The following is a 16064-nucleotide window of genomic DNA, read 5'->3' as shown; positions in this document are numbered from 1 at the left end:
GATGGCTAAAGGGATATGGATGACTTCATGCAAATGCATCTCAATGTAGAGACACAAGTCAGGGATATGGGCTTTATTGGCTGAGGATGGACAAGCCATTTACCCTTCCAGTTCCCTTTCATGTTTACTCGATGAAATGATTTACAGTGTTGTTGATTCTAGTCTCCTTTTTTGTCCAGATTGTTACTTGATGACATGACTTCTAGCACTGTTTTTACTGCATCTCTTTGATGTCCTTAAGTGTCCAGTTCTTTCCTGAAGTCACATAAAACCCTTAACTCACCCATGTCAGAATCACCTGCAGGTGTTTGTTGAAACACCTGATGTAATGTGATTTTTCCTGTTTTACAGATGGTAAAATAGAGGCGCTGGGAGCTTAGATCACTTACTTAGGGAAATCCACGTGATGTATTTAGCCCCGATGCCTCTCTCTGAGACCTCTCCTGATTCACCTGGGCAGGTGAATCTGCTTCTACCACCCTGGGTTTACCTCTTTACTATTGTCTTCATGAAACAAACTATGTATGGTGCACTGTCAGGTGTTCTAGGCTGTGCCATGCACCTCATCTTAACCATCTTGGTACCCCAGGACCATCCACCTCTGCTGTCACCACCCTGGTCCAAGCCAACATCATTGCTCACCCTGATTCTAGCAAAAGCTTCCTGGCTCTCTGGTCCTGCCTCAGCAACCCCCAAAGCATCTCCATGTGGATTTTTCTTTGAGATGATGTTGCCTCCCACACAGGTGCACACACACTCACACCTTCTTAAATCTCATTAACAGGTTTCACAGCATTTAAAGTAAAATGTGACTGCTTCACCCTACCCTACAAGGTCCCACTGACCCCACCTTCCATGGTTTGGCCACTCCCTCTGGACTACTTACCTCCTCCATCATGCCAAGCACTTCTGCTACTTCAAGACCCTCACTTATGCTGTGCCCCCTCTACTAACATGGAGGATCCAACCCCTCCCCTCCTTTATAAAACTGGCCCACTCTTATTTTAAATGTCACCTACACACTCTCACCTTATCTTCCTCAAGCTAAATTAGGTTCTGCTGTTACTCTTTCTAATTTGGGAGTCTATTCTTTTCCTTGATGGTAGTTGTGATCATTTTGTTCTTGTGGTTGAGTTTTCCAATGAGGGTCTGCTCCCTGGTCTGTGGGGAGAATACATTTTGTTCATCACTGCAAACAGTAGGGAAGAAAAGAGCAAGTAAATGTATTGAGTAAATGAACAGGCACACAGCAAATTGGATACATATTGGTGGAGACGGCGAGCACTGTTTCTTATGGCTGATTTCTGCAGGTTTGGGTGTCTGGAGCCTGGATTCAATCTTGAAGAGCTGGAGGCATCATGACTTGGAGAGGAGCGAAAGATCCGGGAGATGAAGCGAAGCTACCGCTGGCCATGCTGCAGCCAGTGACAAAGCTCATTGTTCCAGCCTTCCCGACTGCCCTAGACTTGCAAGTTACGGAGTCACCGGGATGACTCATTGGGTAGCGGGGGTATCCTGAGCCCATCTGAGCCTCGGTTTTCTCATCTTAATCAAGAGGTTGATAATTCCCACCTTGCAAAGATAGGGCATGGGGTAAATGAAATACGGCAGGGGATAGCACCTGGCACTTGGGAGGCATTGAGTACGCTGAATATCTTAGCTCATTCACCAGGAGACTGTAAATGAGAAGTGTGCACAGGCCGCGAAGTCGCACCACTTACTGACTCCTCCCCTCTCATCTCTCCATGCGCTTAAATTACGTTTTTCAAGCTTGACCCGGGGTTCTCCCCTCCCTCCCTCCCTTTCTCGGCGGTCGGCCCTCCTCCCCCTCACTCCCACCCAGCCTCCCCGCCCTTTGCCCCCCTCCCTCCTAGAGGGAGCTGGGAATCCCACGCCCTTGCACCAGCCCGGGGGCTCAGACGAGCCCGGGAGCCGCTGGTCGCCAATCACCGCGCGCTGGAGAGGCGGGCGCTCGGCTGCAGCGCGCCTGGGGAGCCAGCTGGCGCTGCCTTCCCCGGGAGCCCCAGACGCTCACACAGACACAGACACAGACAGACGCACAGACAGGCGGGCAAGCACAGGCAGAATCCCCTCGCTGTCTGAGCTCGGAGGCGCTCGCCAGTCCCGGCCCCGGGAGCCCCCGACGCCCCCCAGGGAGCCGCAGGCGGCAACTCCGCAGGCCGGCACTGGCAGAGGGGAGGGCGCGCGCGCGGCCGGCGGAGGGGAGGCTCCCACCTGGCGCCGCACCTGGGGCGCCGCGCTCCGGGCCCGCGGGAAGAATGCGCGCCGCCCGTGCGCTCCGCCCGCCGCGTCCCGCAGCCCGCAGCCGCGGCGCCCGCACCTGACCATGGAGTGTGCCCTCCTGCTCGCGTGCGCCCTCCCGGCCGCTGGCTCCGGCCCGCCGTGGGGCCCCGCGGGACTGGGGCGCATGGCCAAGGCAGGTGCCCGCCGAGGGGCGCGCCGAGAGCGGGTGGCAGGGGGGCGCCAAGCTGAAGGCCGCCGCGCCCCTCACGCGCAATGTCGCCTTTTCTCTTGCAGGCGCTCCAGCTGTGCTGCCTCTGCTGTGCGTCGGTCGCCGCGGCCCTAGCCAGTGACAGCAGCGGCAGCGGCAGCGGATTAAATGATGGTTCGTATGTTTCCCCCACCCCCAAGAAGGGCCTTTCCAAGTCGCTTTGTCCTTCTTCCCCCTCTGCCCCCAAAGAAAGATAAGATAGAAAAGCCCACTCCGTCCCCCAAACTGTCAGGTGTGAGTGTGCGTGCGTCCTGGAAAAGGTTCCTGTTTGGAGACGGAGTGTGTGACAAGGGCTCTGGGCTTATCAGATGAATCCGTGCCCCCAGCTGCAGGTCACATACAGGAGAAAACAAGACTTCCCACCTTCACGGATGGATTGTTAAAAAAAGAAAAAATCCTTATTGCAGTGAGAGATTAGAAAGGAAGGGGACAGGGACTGGGCGGCTACTGGCAAAGGCCCCCTCCTCATTTCCCTCTGTCCTGGGAAAGCCCACAGGCACTAATTCTTGGTTTGAGGGTGTGTGTGAATGAAGGAAAGCATGTCAGCCTGTCGCCACCCCCTCCCCATATTTCCTCCTGGCTCTCCTCCCTTCTTCTGTTCCTTTTCTTCTCTGCTTTTCTCTGCTTTTGTGTCATGCATCTCCAAAGACCATTTTTTTTAAGGCAAAGCAGGTAGTTTGAGGTCTCTGGGCATTTTTCTTTTTTCTATCAGTCACAAATCTCTAGAACACCTTTCACTTTGGTCATTTATTAACTTCCCTCTGGTGCCCTGAAGAAAATCCTGTTTCCCACCTGCTACAGGAGAACAGCTGATCCCTGACCCAAGGTGACTAGCAAGACCTTGCTGTCCAACCCAGATTCCTTGGGACTGTGTACTTTTTAGCCCTGCTGAGTTTTCTCCTGCTAGGAGACAAGCAGGCATATTGCGGATTCGTGGCATAATGAAGGGCTGTGCCAGGGAGCGGGCGAGTGAGGGGGTGGAGGCTAGTCAGGAATGAGCTCTGGAGGAGAAATTCACTTTTTGCCCAACCAGAGACACTGCAGTTTCCAAAACACCCCCTCATGGTTCCATCAGGGGCGAATGGCTGGAGTTTCCATCTATCCCACCTGTGAGGACTTCACCTTTAGTTGGCCTGTGAATCAGTTGATGCAATCACTGTTTACAGGGGGCTCGGACAGCCCTTCCTCCCAGCTTCAGCCTGTAGCCATCAGCCTGCCCATTCTCCCCTTTGAAGCAAACCCATCTGGGAGGACTTTGTGGGCTGATGCCATAGAAGGTTGGCTGGATAAGGCTCCCACGTGGTTTCCCAATCATTCAGAAATGATTGTAGAGACTGTGTCAAGGACAGTTTTTACAAATTCAGTTAGGTTTTAGTTTGGTGGGAGGAGTGGAATGGTTTATTTCTAAGAAAAAGTTGCATTTAACCAAGAGCCGCATACCTGTAAAGCGGCATATTAGAAATTTTTAAGAAAAAAGAAATAGTGTTTATTCTGCTCAATTTTTAAGGTTAAGAGAAGAGAAAAACTTCCTTTCAATTATTATTGTTTTTATATTTTAGCATGCATGTCAATTCTTTAGTATTTCTAGTTAAAAGAGAAATGGGAGAGGGGGATAAAGAGCATTATACAAATGGGAGCTGCCCCAGCAGTGCAAGAGCCACAGATGGTTCATACACAGAGAAAAACAGTTGAAAATTATTGTCCTATTGGATTTCTTTGCAAAAATGGGCCTAATTAGAATATCACTCATTGATCCCGGCTGGCTCCAGGGCTTCTGTTCATTCCCTGAAACTTTTCTGTTGAATGTTTTGGGAAAAGGAAAATTCCTCTTTCTTTTCCTCCTCCAGTAACCAGGGATCCAAGTGACTCAGACGTGCCTCTTAGTTATTCGGAATCTTTCTAAACACTTTCCAAATTAGTTTCCCATTCTGTGCCTAGAAAGTAGAAATGCAGAGCATTGCTAGTGTGCGGTGGGCATGTTCCAAATCTTTGCGTGGGATGATACTTTTCAGTTTCAGTGTTTTGTGAAAGAAAACAGCAAGTTGCTTGTTAGCTCCTTGTTAAAGGAGATAGCAGTTGGTGCTGCTCTTGGGGAGCAAGGGTGAAGGTATTTTTAAACATGCCTTTCCAGGTGTCCCCTGATCTGACACCCCCCCACCAACATGTTTGAGCAATTTTAAACATAACATCAGACTATAATAGGAAACCTCTGACACTTTGGGGGCATTCTTATGCTCACACACAATATTTTATGCTTACAATTAAATGGGATCGCCCCTGTGAAAGCACATAGTAAAATGCTAAAGATGGTCCAAGTGCTGGAGTTTTATTATCACGTATAAATAATACTGGAAATACGAAACTGCTGTTACTTGTCAATTATCCGAGGTCTCATCTCACCTTACCCAACACTGGGAGTCATCAGTTATCATTTGAAATTGAAACTCTGCCCCCCCCCCAAAAAAAAAAAAAACCAAAAACAAAACAAAAAAAAACTCCAGTTCAGTTTAAACATGAAGATTGAATCAGGTAATTTCCTGGAAGAAAAATTCTATTTATTTACTTTTGTGAATATATAGTTAGTCATTTTATTCCTCCAAACCCATTTCTATGCATGGATGGCTCAGTGGCTTATATGCAAAAAGTCTGTCGTCTATCTCCAGATAATGAGAGTTGTGACATTTTCTGCAAACATTCTTGAAATTCACCAGCACTGTGCTTGGCTTTTAGTTTCTGTAGGAATTACTGTGGCAGAGCTAATTGTAGAAACCCCAGGGTCCTAATCTTCATAAACTGCTCTGAATTATATGCAATCTAGGGCCATGGCAATAGGAACAAAGGTAGCTTTGAGTTCTGCATCGCTCTTTACCAGTCTGTTGGAAAATGACTGTTTAGCATGGTTGGCTCAGGGTGCTGACAGCTTCAACTTTTCCCACCACAGATTACATCTTTGTCACACCAGTGCAAGTGGACTCGGATGGATCATATATTTCACACGACATTTTGCACAACGGCAGGAAAAGGCGATCGGTGCAGAGTGCCAGGAGCTCCCTGCACTACCGATTTTCAGCATTTGGACAGGAACTACACTTAGAACTTAAGCCCTCGGCGATTTTGAGCAGTCACTTTATTGTCCAGGTACTCGGAAAAGATGGTGCTTCAGAGAATCAGGAACCCGCGGTGCAGCGATGTTTCTATCAGGGATTTATCAGAAATGACAGCTCCTCCTCTGTCGCTGTGTCTACGTGTGCTGGCTTGGTGAGTATGCAATGCTCTGAATCAGATGTCTTCTTGCCTCTATTCTGTATAGCATGAATGAACAGATGTCTGCAATATTAAATACTCTTCTCGCAAACCCGACGCATTCACACTGTCAGCTTTGATACTTATTATATTCTCAATTGAGTTAATCTTATCTCCCAGAAAAAAAAAAAAAAAGAAAATGTAATAGAACTTTAATTACCATTTGGAACATTCTTTTGATGTTTAATGGTCTGGGCCTTTTTATTCTCCATGTTTGAGATGATCCCCAAGGAAATTACTTTGATGAATGCCATTCGCTTTGTCAAGTCTTGGGAGACCCGGCATTATATAAATCTAACAAGCTGCATGCCTCTACGTTGCTTTGAAATGGGAAAACAGTATTTCAGTGCAAAATTGCATTCCGCAGCCTTGCTAAGCCCAACCTTCATTTTACTGCAGGGAGGCCTTTTGTTTTCTTTTCACTAATCTGTTCATGTTGTCCTGCTCACAGAAGACACTCTTTTAGGATGTGGTGTGATGTGTTCAAGGGCTGGCAGGATTAAGCCTCTAGAGAGGCAAAGCACTTTAAAAAGCACTTGGGACAAATGCTATTTCCTCTCTGTGTTATCCTCATCTGTTGAGCACCAGGTGGAGGAGATTGGTGTAACTGATACTTCTTTTAGGATTCAATCAAACATATGAGGCGGTAGAGAGCATTTGAGGTTGATTTCATTCTGCATTGCAATTCAGAAGTGTCATGAGCTAACAAGAGATTGTGTGTGTTGAGACACATGGAGATAATGCTCTGGGATGGATGGAAGAAGGAAAATGTGAGAAAGCCTTGCTGAGGACGTAGGGTTAGTAACATTACAGGATGCTCAAGCCACAAAATAAGATGGGAGTGGCTTAGGTGCCAGTGAGTAGGAAAGCACATGGTAAAAATGCTAAGGATGGTCTTATTATCAAGCATAAATAATATTGGAAACACAAAATTCTTACTTGTTAATTATCTGAGGTCTCATCTCAAGTTACCCTACACTGGGAGTTATCATTTAAAATTTAAACTTGGCCAAAAAAAAATAAAAAAAGTTCCCGATTCAGTTTAAACATGATTTGAATCAGGTAATTTATTTGAAGAAAAATTCCGTTTATTTTCGTTTGTGGATGTATATTTATTAATTTTGCTCCCCCAAATCCATCATAGTGTGGCCTAAAATTTAGCTAAAACCTTTCATCAGTACTAGAATCTTCATGATATTCATTAGTACTGTCTTTAAAGTAGAGTAAATCAAACTTTTAACATTTCCCAACTAAGTCTGATCTGTTTAGATGAACATTATGGCTCAGTAATAACCTGCATATTATAATGGGGCTATGTGCACACGTACACATACACACACATTCTCCTTGTTTTTTGGTGATGATTTTTTTTGTCATCCTCCCACATTTGTCTCTTCTGTTTGTTTCAGTGTCCTGAAGTTTTCAGGAGGAGTTTAGGCACCCCGCCATAGTAGCTTAAACTCCCTCGTTCCACATGCTACAGTGGGTAAGAGCAGTCTGTCGAGGTTCCAGTTCTTCCACCAGTACTTACTGGTTTGACCTTGGGCAAGTCACTTAACCTCTGTGTGCCTTGGTTTCCACATCTCTAAAATGGGAATAACAAGAGCTGCTGTTGCATGACTGTGGGGATTAAGTAACTTCTGTGGAAAGTGCTGCAATAGAAGCTGGCTGGGAGCAAGTGCTCTATCGTTCCGTCTCCAGCAGACCTCCATTCCCACCGTGTTGAGCAATTTCAGAATTCCACTCTCTGTGAGGGAAAGGGAATCTAATAAATTGCCTCATATTAATAGAAGTTGGGTTACTTCTCCTAGGGAAGAGATTCACTTTTGAACAGGGAGCAAATTACGATTTAATACATAAGAATGAGGTAGATTAAAATTTTCTGTCTTTGTGATGGGTGTGAAAGAAGTAATTGACAAACAGATCTGTTTGTGTATTAGGCTGATATAAACTGGGATCATGAGACTTGGGTTCTGCCCCTTGGGTTCTGCCCCTACTTTGCAACAAACCAGCTGCATGTCCTTAGTTAATTAACTTTACCTCCCTTGGACTCGGTTTCCTCTCCTGAACCATGTAAAATGATTTCTTAAGACCACTGCCAGCTCTGGCATCTGACTCTGATTATCCAATTTGTTGACCCTGGAAGGGTCTACTTGGTACAGCCAGGGTAGGAAGATGGTCAAGTTTATCCCATTCTGTTTCCTGCCCTACACCCTGGCCAACCAACTAAGCAACCCCCCCTCCACACACATACCCATACTCAATAAAACAATGAGAAAAAACAATAAAGAGGACAAAGTTCTGACTAAGAAGCCAAGACCCTACTCTGTATAATTTCTTAAGCTTGTTATGTAGTATGGTGTACACACAGAAAAGTACCCAAATCGTAAGTGCATGGCTTAATGAGTTTCTGCAAAGTGCAGGCCCACGTAACTAGCAATCCCATTACCAGTGCCCCAGGAGACCCCCTTGTGCCCATTCCCAGTCACTGCCCACCACAGGTAATAACTGTCCTTACTTCTGACACCGTTTAATTGTGCCTCGTTTGAATTTTATGTAAGTAGAATGGTACAGTATGACTTTTCTGCCTGGCTTATTTCTCTCAAACTTATGTTTGTGAGACTCATGCTTGTTGTCTGTCTGTTATTGTTACACAAATATTCTACAATATTTCCATCCCATTATTGATGGGCATTCCAGTTCCCAGTTTGGAGCTATTATGAAGAGGACTTGTGAACATTCTTGTGTATGCTTTATGGGGAATTTATGAACATATTCTGTTGGATGCATATTTGCTGCGTCATGGGATATGTACTTGTTCACTTTTAGCAGCTACTACCCAAACAGATTTTCCAAGTGGCTATATTAATTTACACTCCCAGCAGCAGATGAGAGTTTCAGTTACTCCACAGCCCCACCAACACTTGGTATTGTCTGTATTTCCATTTAGCCACTCTGATTAATGGGTGTGAAGTGGTACCATATTATGGGTTTAGTTTGCATTGTTCTGACAGTTAATGATGCTTCAGTACATTTCCTTATGCTTATTGGCCATTTAGATACACTCTTTTGTGATCTCTTTATAGTCTATGTGGACAAGAAATAGTAAAAATGGTTTCAGCCCAAATTGTGGTGTTTCTACCCTTTTTTCTGTGAATAGTCACAAGGTTCAGGAGTAGAAATGCCTTCAGCATCTTAACATCTTGGTTATTACAGTTATGAATCTCCAACAGTGAATTTATCTGCTTATTAAAAATTATCAAATGGCACTAGTGAGTCCTGTGAGACTTACTGTTGAGGGGTCACTTCACTATGGACATGGAAGGATGGGGATGGAGGAAAAATAACCATGTCAGGAAGGAGAATTTCTTCATCCTTGTATAGCTACCTGGAACCCCTAGACATTCCTCAGCCCTTTTTGGTAAAACATGTGGTACAATTTCCCCAAAAGTCAGTTCTGCACCGTTTCCAGAAACTGCGATCATGGATTCAGTGTGTAGGATGATTCAAGAGTTCAGGAAAGGGGCAAACTCCGGACGTCCTTGTTGGAGAGACTCATCCAAGTTAACCTGCTAGAACAGGTGGGCAACTCTTCTTCCAGGAATCTGAGACTGGCATACTACTAATACACGAGCTGCCTGAGCCCATGGGCTGAGACTTTCACTTGGAGCCTCTGTGACTGTTTCTCCAAGAGCAGAATGGGACCCCTGGCCCCAGGAGACCCTAGAGGTGACAGTGATCTCCTGGTGTGTGTGTGTGTGTGTGTGTGTGTGGTGTGTGTTAGGAAAATCATGAAGCAAACTTTAGATGGCTTGACACACCTGGATTTTCCCTAATTTGTTTGGTCATGGAAACATTTTTTTCAAGGAGCATTTCTTCGCAATTTGGTAGTAGCAAGAAAAGCCCCCAAACAACGATTCCCTAAGGAGATGCTATAATATTATGTATTTATTTCTTTTAAGAGATGCTCCAGGAATAAAAGGGTTCCATGGGCATATAAGTTAGGGAAGCTTTATGTTTAAACAAAGTTAAACAATCATCTTTACCGTAGTGTATCCCAGACCCTTTAATATGCTAATATGCATTGTGAAGACATTCTCAGAGGTGGGATTTTTATATTAATTTGACAATGCCTCCCTCTGTTAACCCATACTCCCATCAATTCCTTCTACCAGATTTCTGCAGTTCAGAATAAAATAGTAATTTTGAAGTCTAAGACTATATTTGCAGTTTATTGGTACCCGACATGTTTATAATGATCATGTCTTCCAGTTGGGGCAATGTACCTCTTGCTTAAGAAACTCTAAAACCAAGCTCCATTTTTAATGTAGATCAAGTGAAAAAACCTATTCATTCCCACCCAGATTTGCAATACATGCGTATTTTTACTTTTTTAAAAATTTAAATTCTAAAATTTATAAACACTCTGTACCCACCAAGGAACAACTCCCTCTTCCCCCTCCCCCATTTTCTGGTACCTTCTGATCTACTTTCAGTCCCTATGAATTTGTTGTTTCTAACTGTTTCATGTAAGTGAAATCATACAGTGCTTGTCCTCACATATCTAGTTTACTTCATTCAGCATCTTTTCAAGGTTCATCCATGTTGTAGCAAGTGTCAGAACCTTATTCCTTCTTACAGTTGAGTGATATTCCACTTGTGTAAGTAGCACATTTTGTTTATCCATTCATCTGTCGATGGACATTTGGGTTGTTTCTATATTATGAATATGGTGAATAACGCTGCTATGGACACTGTGTGCAAGCGTCTGCTCAAGTCCCTGTTTGCAGTTATTTTGGGTCTATACCTAGGTGTGGAATGGTTGGGTCATATGGTAATTGTATGTTTAACTTTTTGAGAAACTGCCAAACTGCTTTCCACAGCGACTGTACCATTTTATGTTCTCACCAGGGATGAGTGAGAGTTTAATTTCTCTGCCTCCTCTCCAATACTTGTTATTTTCCATTTTTTTTTAATAATAGCCATTGTTGTCGGTGTGGAGTAGTATCTTGTAGTAGATTTAATCTTCATTAATAACTTCAGTGAGGTTGGTTGACCACTTTGGTGGCATCTTCTGTCTGTAACAAAAGGGTGCAATCTCAGCCCCAGTGCACATCAGAGGCTCAGAGTAGGATATGTGCTAAGATGCAAGCTGCTGAGAGAACCCCCTCCAGCCTCGATGCCTGATGCACCATCCAACTTTGTCACTTGGTTTCCCTTCATTTCTCTCTTCTTTGTCCCCAGCAGTTAAGCTGTTAGCAGCGATTCTCCTCCATGGCTGGCTGCCCTAATGTCTCCATTGTATCTTTCTTTAGTGGTGGCCTTTCAAAATGATGACTGCAGTGACCCATTCTCCAGAGAGCCTGGGTCCCTGCAAGGAGCTCTGGAAGCCATTGGATTTGAATAGATGGATGGGCACGCTTTGATCTCTCCCTTTCAAAAGTATTTTATGACTCAGAAAGCTCAGCCATTGAGTTGTCTGATGCCGGCCACTGCCTGCCCCTGAGTCTTTAGAAAGCTGATTTCTATTTGTAAAGGGGCTGAAGTTAAATGGCCTTTATCCATGGCAGAAAGAAACAAGGCTCTGCTGCTTTGTAGGGACTTGTTAGCTAGCAGGGGTTTGTTGAATTACATACACCCCCTTGGATCTTTGGGGTCACTTGAGAGGATCATGTGAAATTAAGGATTAGACCAGGTTGTACTTACATGTTCTTGATGCAGGCTGATCTGAATCAGGATGTTTTCTTAGACTGTTATTTGATTCATCAGGGGTAAAAAGACCTTTTTTTTTGTGGGGGTTGTGGGTTGGGGGGACAGGGGACTTTCTTCTGTATGCCCTCTGCAGGCATGATTTGTAAAGAGAATTATTTGCTCATAGCAACTTTTTAGCAAAATGCCAGGCCAAGCTCTTATTTTAACAACAGCCCAAGGTCTTGCCAGAGAGCTGGCCCCAAGGTGACTCCAGCCAACCTGAGGGATGCCATTGTGGGAGGCTGCAAGGGCGTTTGTCCTCCCCTCGTCTCTGTATTTCTGAAGCTCAAACTGCCAAGCCCCTGTGCTGTCCACTCTTGGGCTGTCTTCACGTCTCTGTACCTCAGCTTGCTCTTCTGTAAAGTGGTAGTGGTAACGCCCTTGTAGGACTGTGGTTGTGTAGATTCCCAGTGATTCTTGATACAGCATCATCTGCTGTTTGCCTGGCACGCAACGGGGGATCCATACTCATTTATTGACTCCGGATTAGGAGAAGGTCAAATCTCCCCTCTTGTTGCCTCCTCAGCCTGTCAGAACAGGAAAAGAGCATGCAGGGATCGGCAGTCATCTTGACGAGAACATTTTGACATTTTGTGGGGAACTGCTTTATCTGTTATGGTGAAATAAAATGAGAGAAAGATAAGAATCAAAGAGGAAGGATCAATAAATAGATATGGATTTGGATCAGCATAGTGCGGTGGCTCTGAGTTCAGATGTGGTGAGTGTGAGTCTCAGCTCTGCACATTACTGTGTGACCAAATCAGATTATTTACCCTCTCTGTGCCTTAGCATCTTCACTGGCAAAATGAAGATGATAATAATACCTCTGCCCTGGGGTTTATGGTTGCTCATTTGAAAGAAAAATACTCTATATACACTGCTTATTACAGTTCCTGGCACATAGTGATAATATTGATAGTGATAATAATATAGTAATAATTATCTTTATTTCAGAACTTCTCCCTTTAAAGCGGCTTTCAAATTGACACATGACAGTCCACCTTACCATCCACAGAAAGAGTTTTAGCCTAGATAATAATAGTAGCTAATATTTCTTGGGCACTCATGACTCTTAAGAATGGAGCCATTGAGAGGAAGAGTCAGCTAAATACAAATTTAGGCTTTTAGAACTGCTAGTTGTCCTATGGGTGTTCAAGGTCTAAAGTAGCATTGTTTTAGCCATGCACTTCAAAAACTGGAGCACTTTTAAAAAAATATGCACGTTCAGGTCCCATCCCTGAGAATTCAGTAAACCCTGGGTAGGGTCTGAGGTTCATGTTTAATAAAGGAAATAAAATCGTCACCAATGGTTCCAGTGAGCACCCTGTGGCTGCGAATCGTTGTTTAAAGGTGTCTGAAAAGTACTTTCTCAGAAGAAACAGAGGACTACTTGAACCTCATTTGGAGAATTATTTTTGCTTCATGGAACACATCACACCATGTAAGTGTGACTAACAGTGTGCAGGCCAGCCTCAGGCGGTTTGTGTGCTGAGGGGAGTAGCTAGTGTGAATCAAAATATAGATTGTTCCTGTTTATGTATTATAGTACTTTTCAGTTGCAAGTAGTAAAATTCCATCTCAAACCAGGTTAAGCATAAAAATATGTGTAGTTTTTGGCTCTGGGATAATCTTTCAAATCCATCCTTCTTTCCATCCATTTTTCCTCCCTCTCTCCCTCCTTCCTTTCTTTTTCTTCTTTGTACTGGGGTGGGTAGCTCTCAGCAAGGCTGGATCCAAGATATCCAGCGATGTCATCACTATTCTCTTTCTTTCTCAGGCTCTCGGCTCTTCTTGTCCCTGCTTGGCTTCCTTCTGAGTGCAGGGTCACCTGTGTCCCAGAGATGATTCAGACATTTCCCTGGGTTTCTGGTTTTGCAGGTGATTTATTCTACAATAACTCCACAGTTGTAACCTACATGATAGCTGAGGACATGCATGTGGGGCTCTGGACTTTGTTTCCTCTTTACCTGTCTTATGTAAGCCCGCAGAGGGCCACATGAATTCATCTCTGTATCCAGACAAGGATAACCTGCATTTTTCTTTACGTGTTGGTATGTGAATTGATGCATAGAAGGAGCCCTGGAGTGGTGCACAGCAAGCTGAGGACCCCACGGTTATCAGTTTGAAGCCAGAATTTATTAGCATGAGTGTTTAAAGTATACATAAATCATCTTTTCCTAAAGTTTTTTTTTTTGGGGGGGGGGGTGGAGGGTTGGGGAGAGGAGAGCTTAAAAATAATGAACATCTTGGAGTTCTTTCCTTATCACTCTATATAGTCCTGTTCTATTCTCTACTGCTTATTTTATCATTCCTTCCTGATTGACTCTTTGTGGATGCAGACAATTCTGTATTTTATGAGAGAGAGAGAAAGGCAAACCTACTTTGTGAGAAGCTGAGGTGCTAAACACATACAGAACATCAGCCATAGCTAAAGATCAACTTGCTGATATTGGCGGTAGCCCCCCAATATCACTGCCATTGCTACCTCAGTTGCATAATATGCAAGGTTACTGAGAACTCATTTCGTTCCTTTGCTTCAAAGAGTCCAAGATGCTCTGAGGAATAGTCCAGCAGAGCATATGTGTTGGTGAAATTGCATGGTTTCCCACCATCAGCAATAAACAATTTAAGAGAAAATGTTACTAATTCCTGAAGTCCTAACATAAACAGGAGTGATAGCACTGAACGTTATTTGCTTGGACTTCATGTATATCTCTGTCCACAAACCCAGGAGTTCCTCTTCAGTTATACCAAGATATTCCCACGAAAGCCTGTTCCCACGGTTTTTCTATCCAATTATAGGGCAGAGTATGCTCAAATACCATAATACAAGTGTGGTGAGAGAGTTCTCTCTGGACAGACTGCTCACCTCGCCTGAAGGGGGATGCCTTTGATGTGTCGAAGGATTTCATTTGCAGCTGAATTCTTTTGATTGCTTATTTATGCCACTGAGCTTGGGAATGTTTTATCTGCCCTTATTACCACTAGGCATACTTTCTAATTACCACTAGGCATTCTTTCTAATTACCACTAGGCATACTTTCTAATATGAATTCTATAGCACAATCTCTAATTTACTAAAAGTCAACTATGTGTCCACCCTTATTTGACAGACAGCATTTGAAAGGGATTGAGATAAGCTAGTCAAAGGAGATTATCTCTCCCTGATTTACTGAGTTTTTCTACAGCAGAGTGCTTTTTATTGTCAATGGGTTCATTCCATGACTTCACAATTTCTGATCTCCCTTTCATATTTTACTTTGCTACTTCCAGGAAGTAAATGAATTATGCAAATTAATTTCTCTGGCTAAAAGTGAACACAATTTTTTTTTTTCACCTTATTAAGACTGGGTCTGTTTTAATCAGTACAGAAACATGATGGAAAGTAATATTACTTAAATGTACTCTTACTATTTAAATGTGCTAATGAATTTCTCTACATCTTATCTCAGGGTCTTGCAGTCGTTGTTTTCTAGTAAAATGCATTGAAGTAAGATTAACTTCATTGTTTTACAAAGTTTCCTTTTGTGTGTAATACAAACATGAATCTCCATTTAATATTATATGTGTGTTAACACTGCTTTATACCTATAAATTAATTCTAGATCAGTGACTCTTTGCACAGGAAGCCCTAAAAAAGCAGATGCCCGGTCCCCAACCCAGAACAGTGACAGCAGATGTCTGAAGGCAGGGCCCAGACATCTGTATTTTTTAAGACTCCCCACGTGGTTCTGAAGCACAGTCAAGATTGAGACCCTCTGGTCTAGATAAAATGTTGGGGACTTTAGAGATACTATCATCTTAGAAATACTTTGTGTAGTAGTTTAAGGAGGCAGGATGGCGTGTTAAAATTTCATGAGATTTCTAGAAGCCCATCGCTTTCACTTACCATTTACATGATCTTGGAGAAATTATTTTTTAAATCATTTTCTTTTGAGATAATTTTAGACTCATGAAGTTACAAAATTAATACAGAGAGTAACCTTGTACCCTTTACCCAGCTTTGGGAAATCATGAAATTATACAAGAATCTGGTTTCTTCATCTGTAAAGTGGATATGAAAAAAAACAAAAACAAAAACAAACTAAAAGGGCTGCTATGAGAATTAAATGAGATAATGTAAGAAATATGTGGAAGGCAGTGTTCTAACATGGCACCCCCAATATTGCTGCCCCCTGGAAGACACACACCTTCTCCTAGTTATTCAACTTAACACTAATCTGTGCACTACTGTGAAGGGGTTTTGCAGATGTAATTAAGGCTCCAAATCAGCTGAACTTAAGATAGGCAAAGTTTGGGGGTAGGTCTCACCTCATCTGGGTCTGGAAATCAGGGACGGGAAAAGTCAGATAGTTTCATAGATAGAGGGATTTGACATTTGAGAAATTCTCCATTGCTGGCTTTGAAAAATGGAAGCATCCATGTGGCAAGGAAGGTGGGCGATCTCTGGGAGCTGAGAGTAGCCTCTAGCTGACAGCCAGCAGGGAAATGAAGACCT

At 43.7% G+C, this 16064-nt stretch overlaps 1 protein-coding gene across 2 annotated transcripts in view; it reads left to right on the top strand.

Moving 5' to 3' along the window:
• The first annotated feature begins 2077 nt into the window (after positions 1 to 2077).
• The window catches only part of ADAMTS18 (ADAM metallopeptidase with thrombospondin type 1 motif 18), a 156065-nt gene continuing 142078 nt past the window's right edge, over positions 2078 to 16064 (top strand). For both annotated transcript variants that reach the window (XM_037815927.1, XM_037815926.1), the window contains exons 1-3: positions 2078 to 2437; positions 2539 to 2626; positions 5454 to 5770. In XM_037815927.1, coding sequence (XP_037671855.1) covers positions 2348 to 2437; positions 2539 to 2626; positions 5454 to 5770 — 495 coding nt within the window. In that variant the 5' untranslated portion in view covers positions 2078 to 2347. The remainder of the gene's footprint in view (positions 2438 to 2538; positions 2627 to 5453; positions 5771 to 16064) is intronic.

This window comes from Choloepus didactylus, chromosome 22, assembly GCF_015220235.1.
Source record: "Choloepus didactylus isolate mChoDid1 chromosome 22, mChoDid1.pri, whole genome shotgun sequence".
Classification (NCBI taxonomy): domain Eukaryota; kingdom Metazoa; phylum Chordata; class Mammalia; order Pilosa; family Megalonychidae; genus Choloepus; species Choloepus didactylus.
This window is presented reverse-complemented; position numbering and strand designations above follow the sequence as displayed.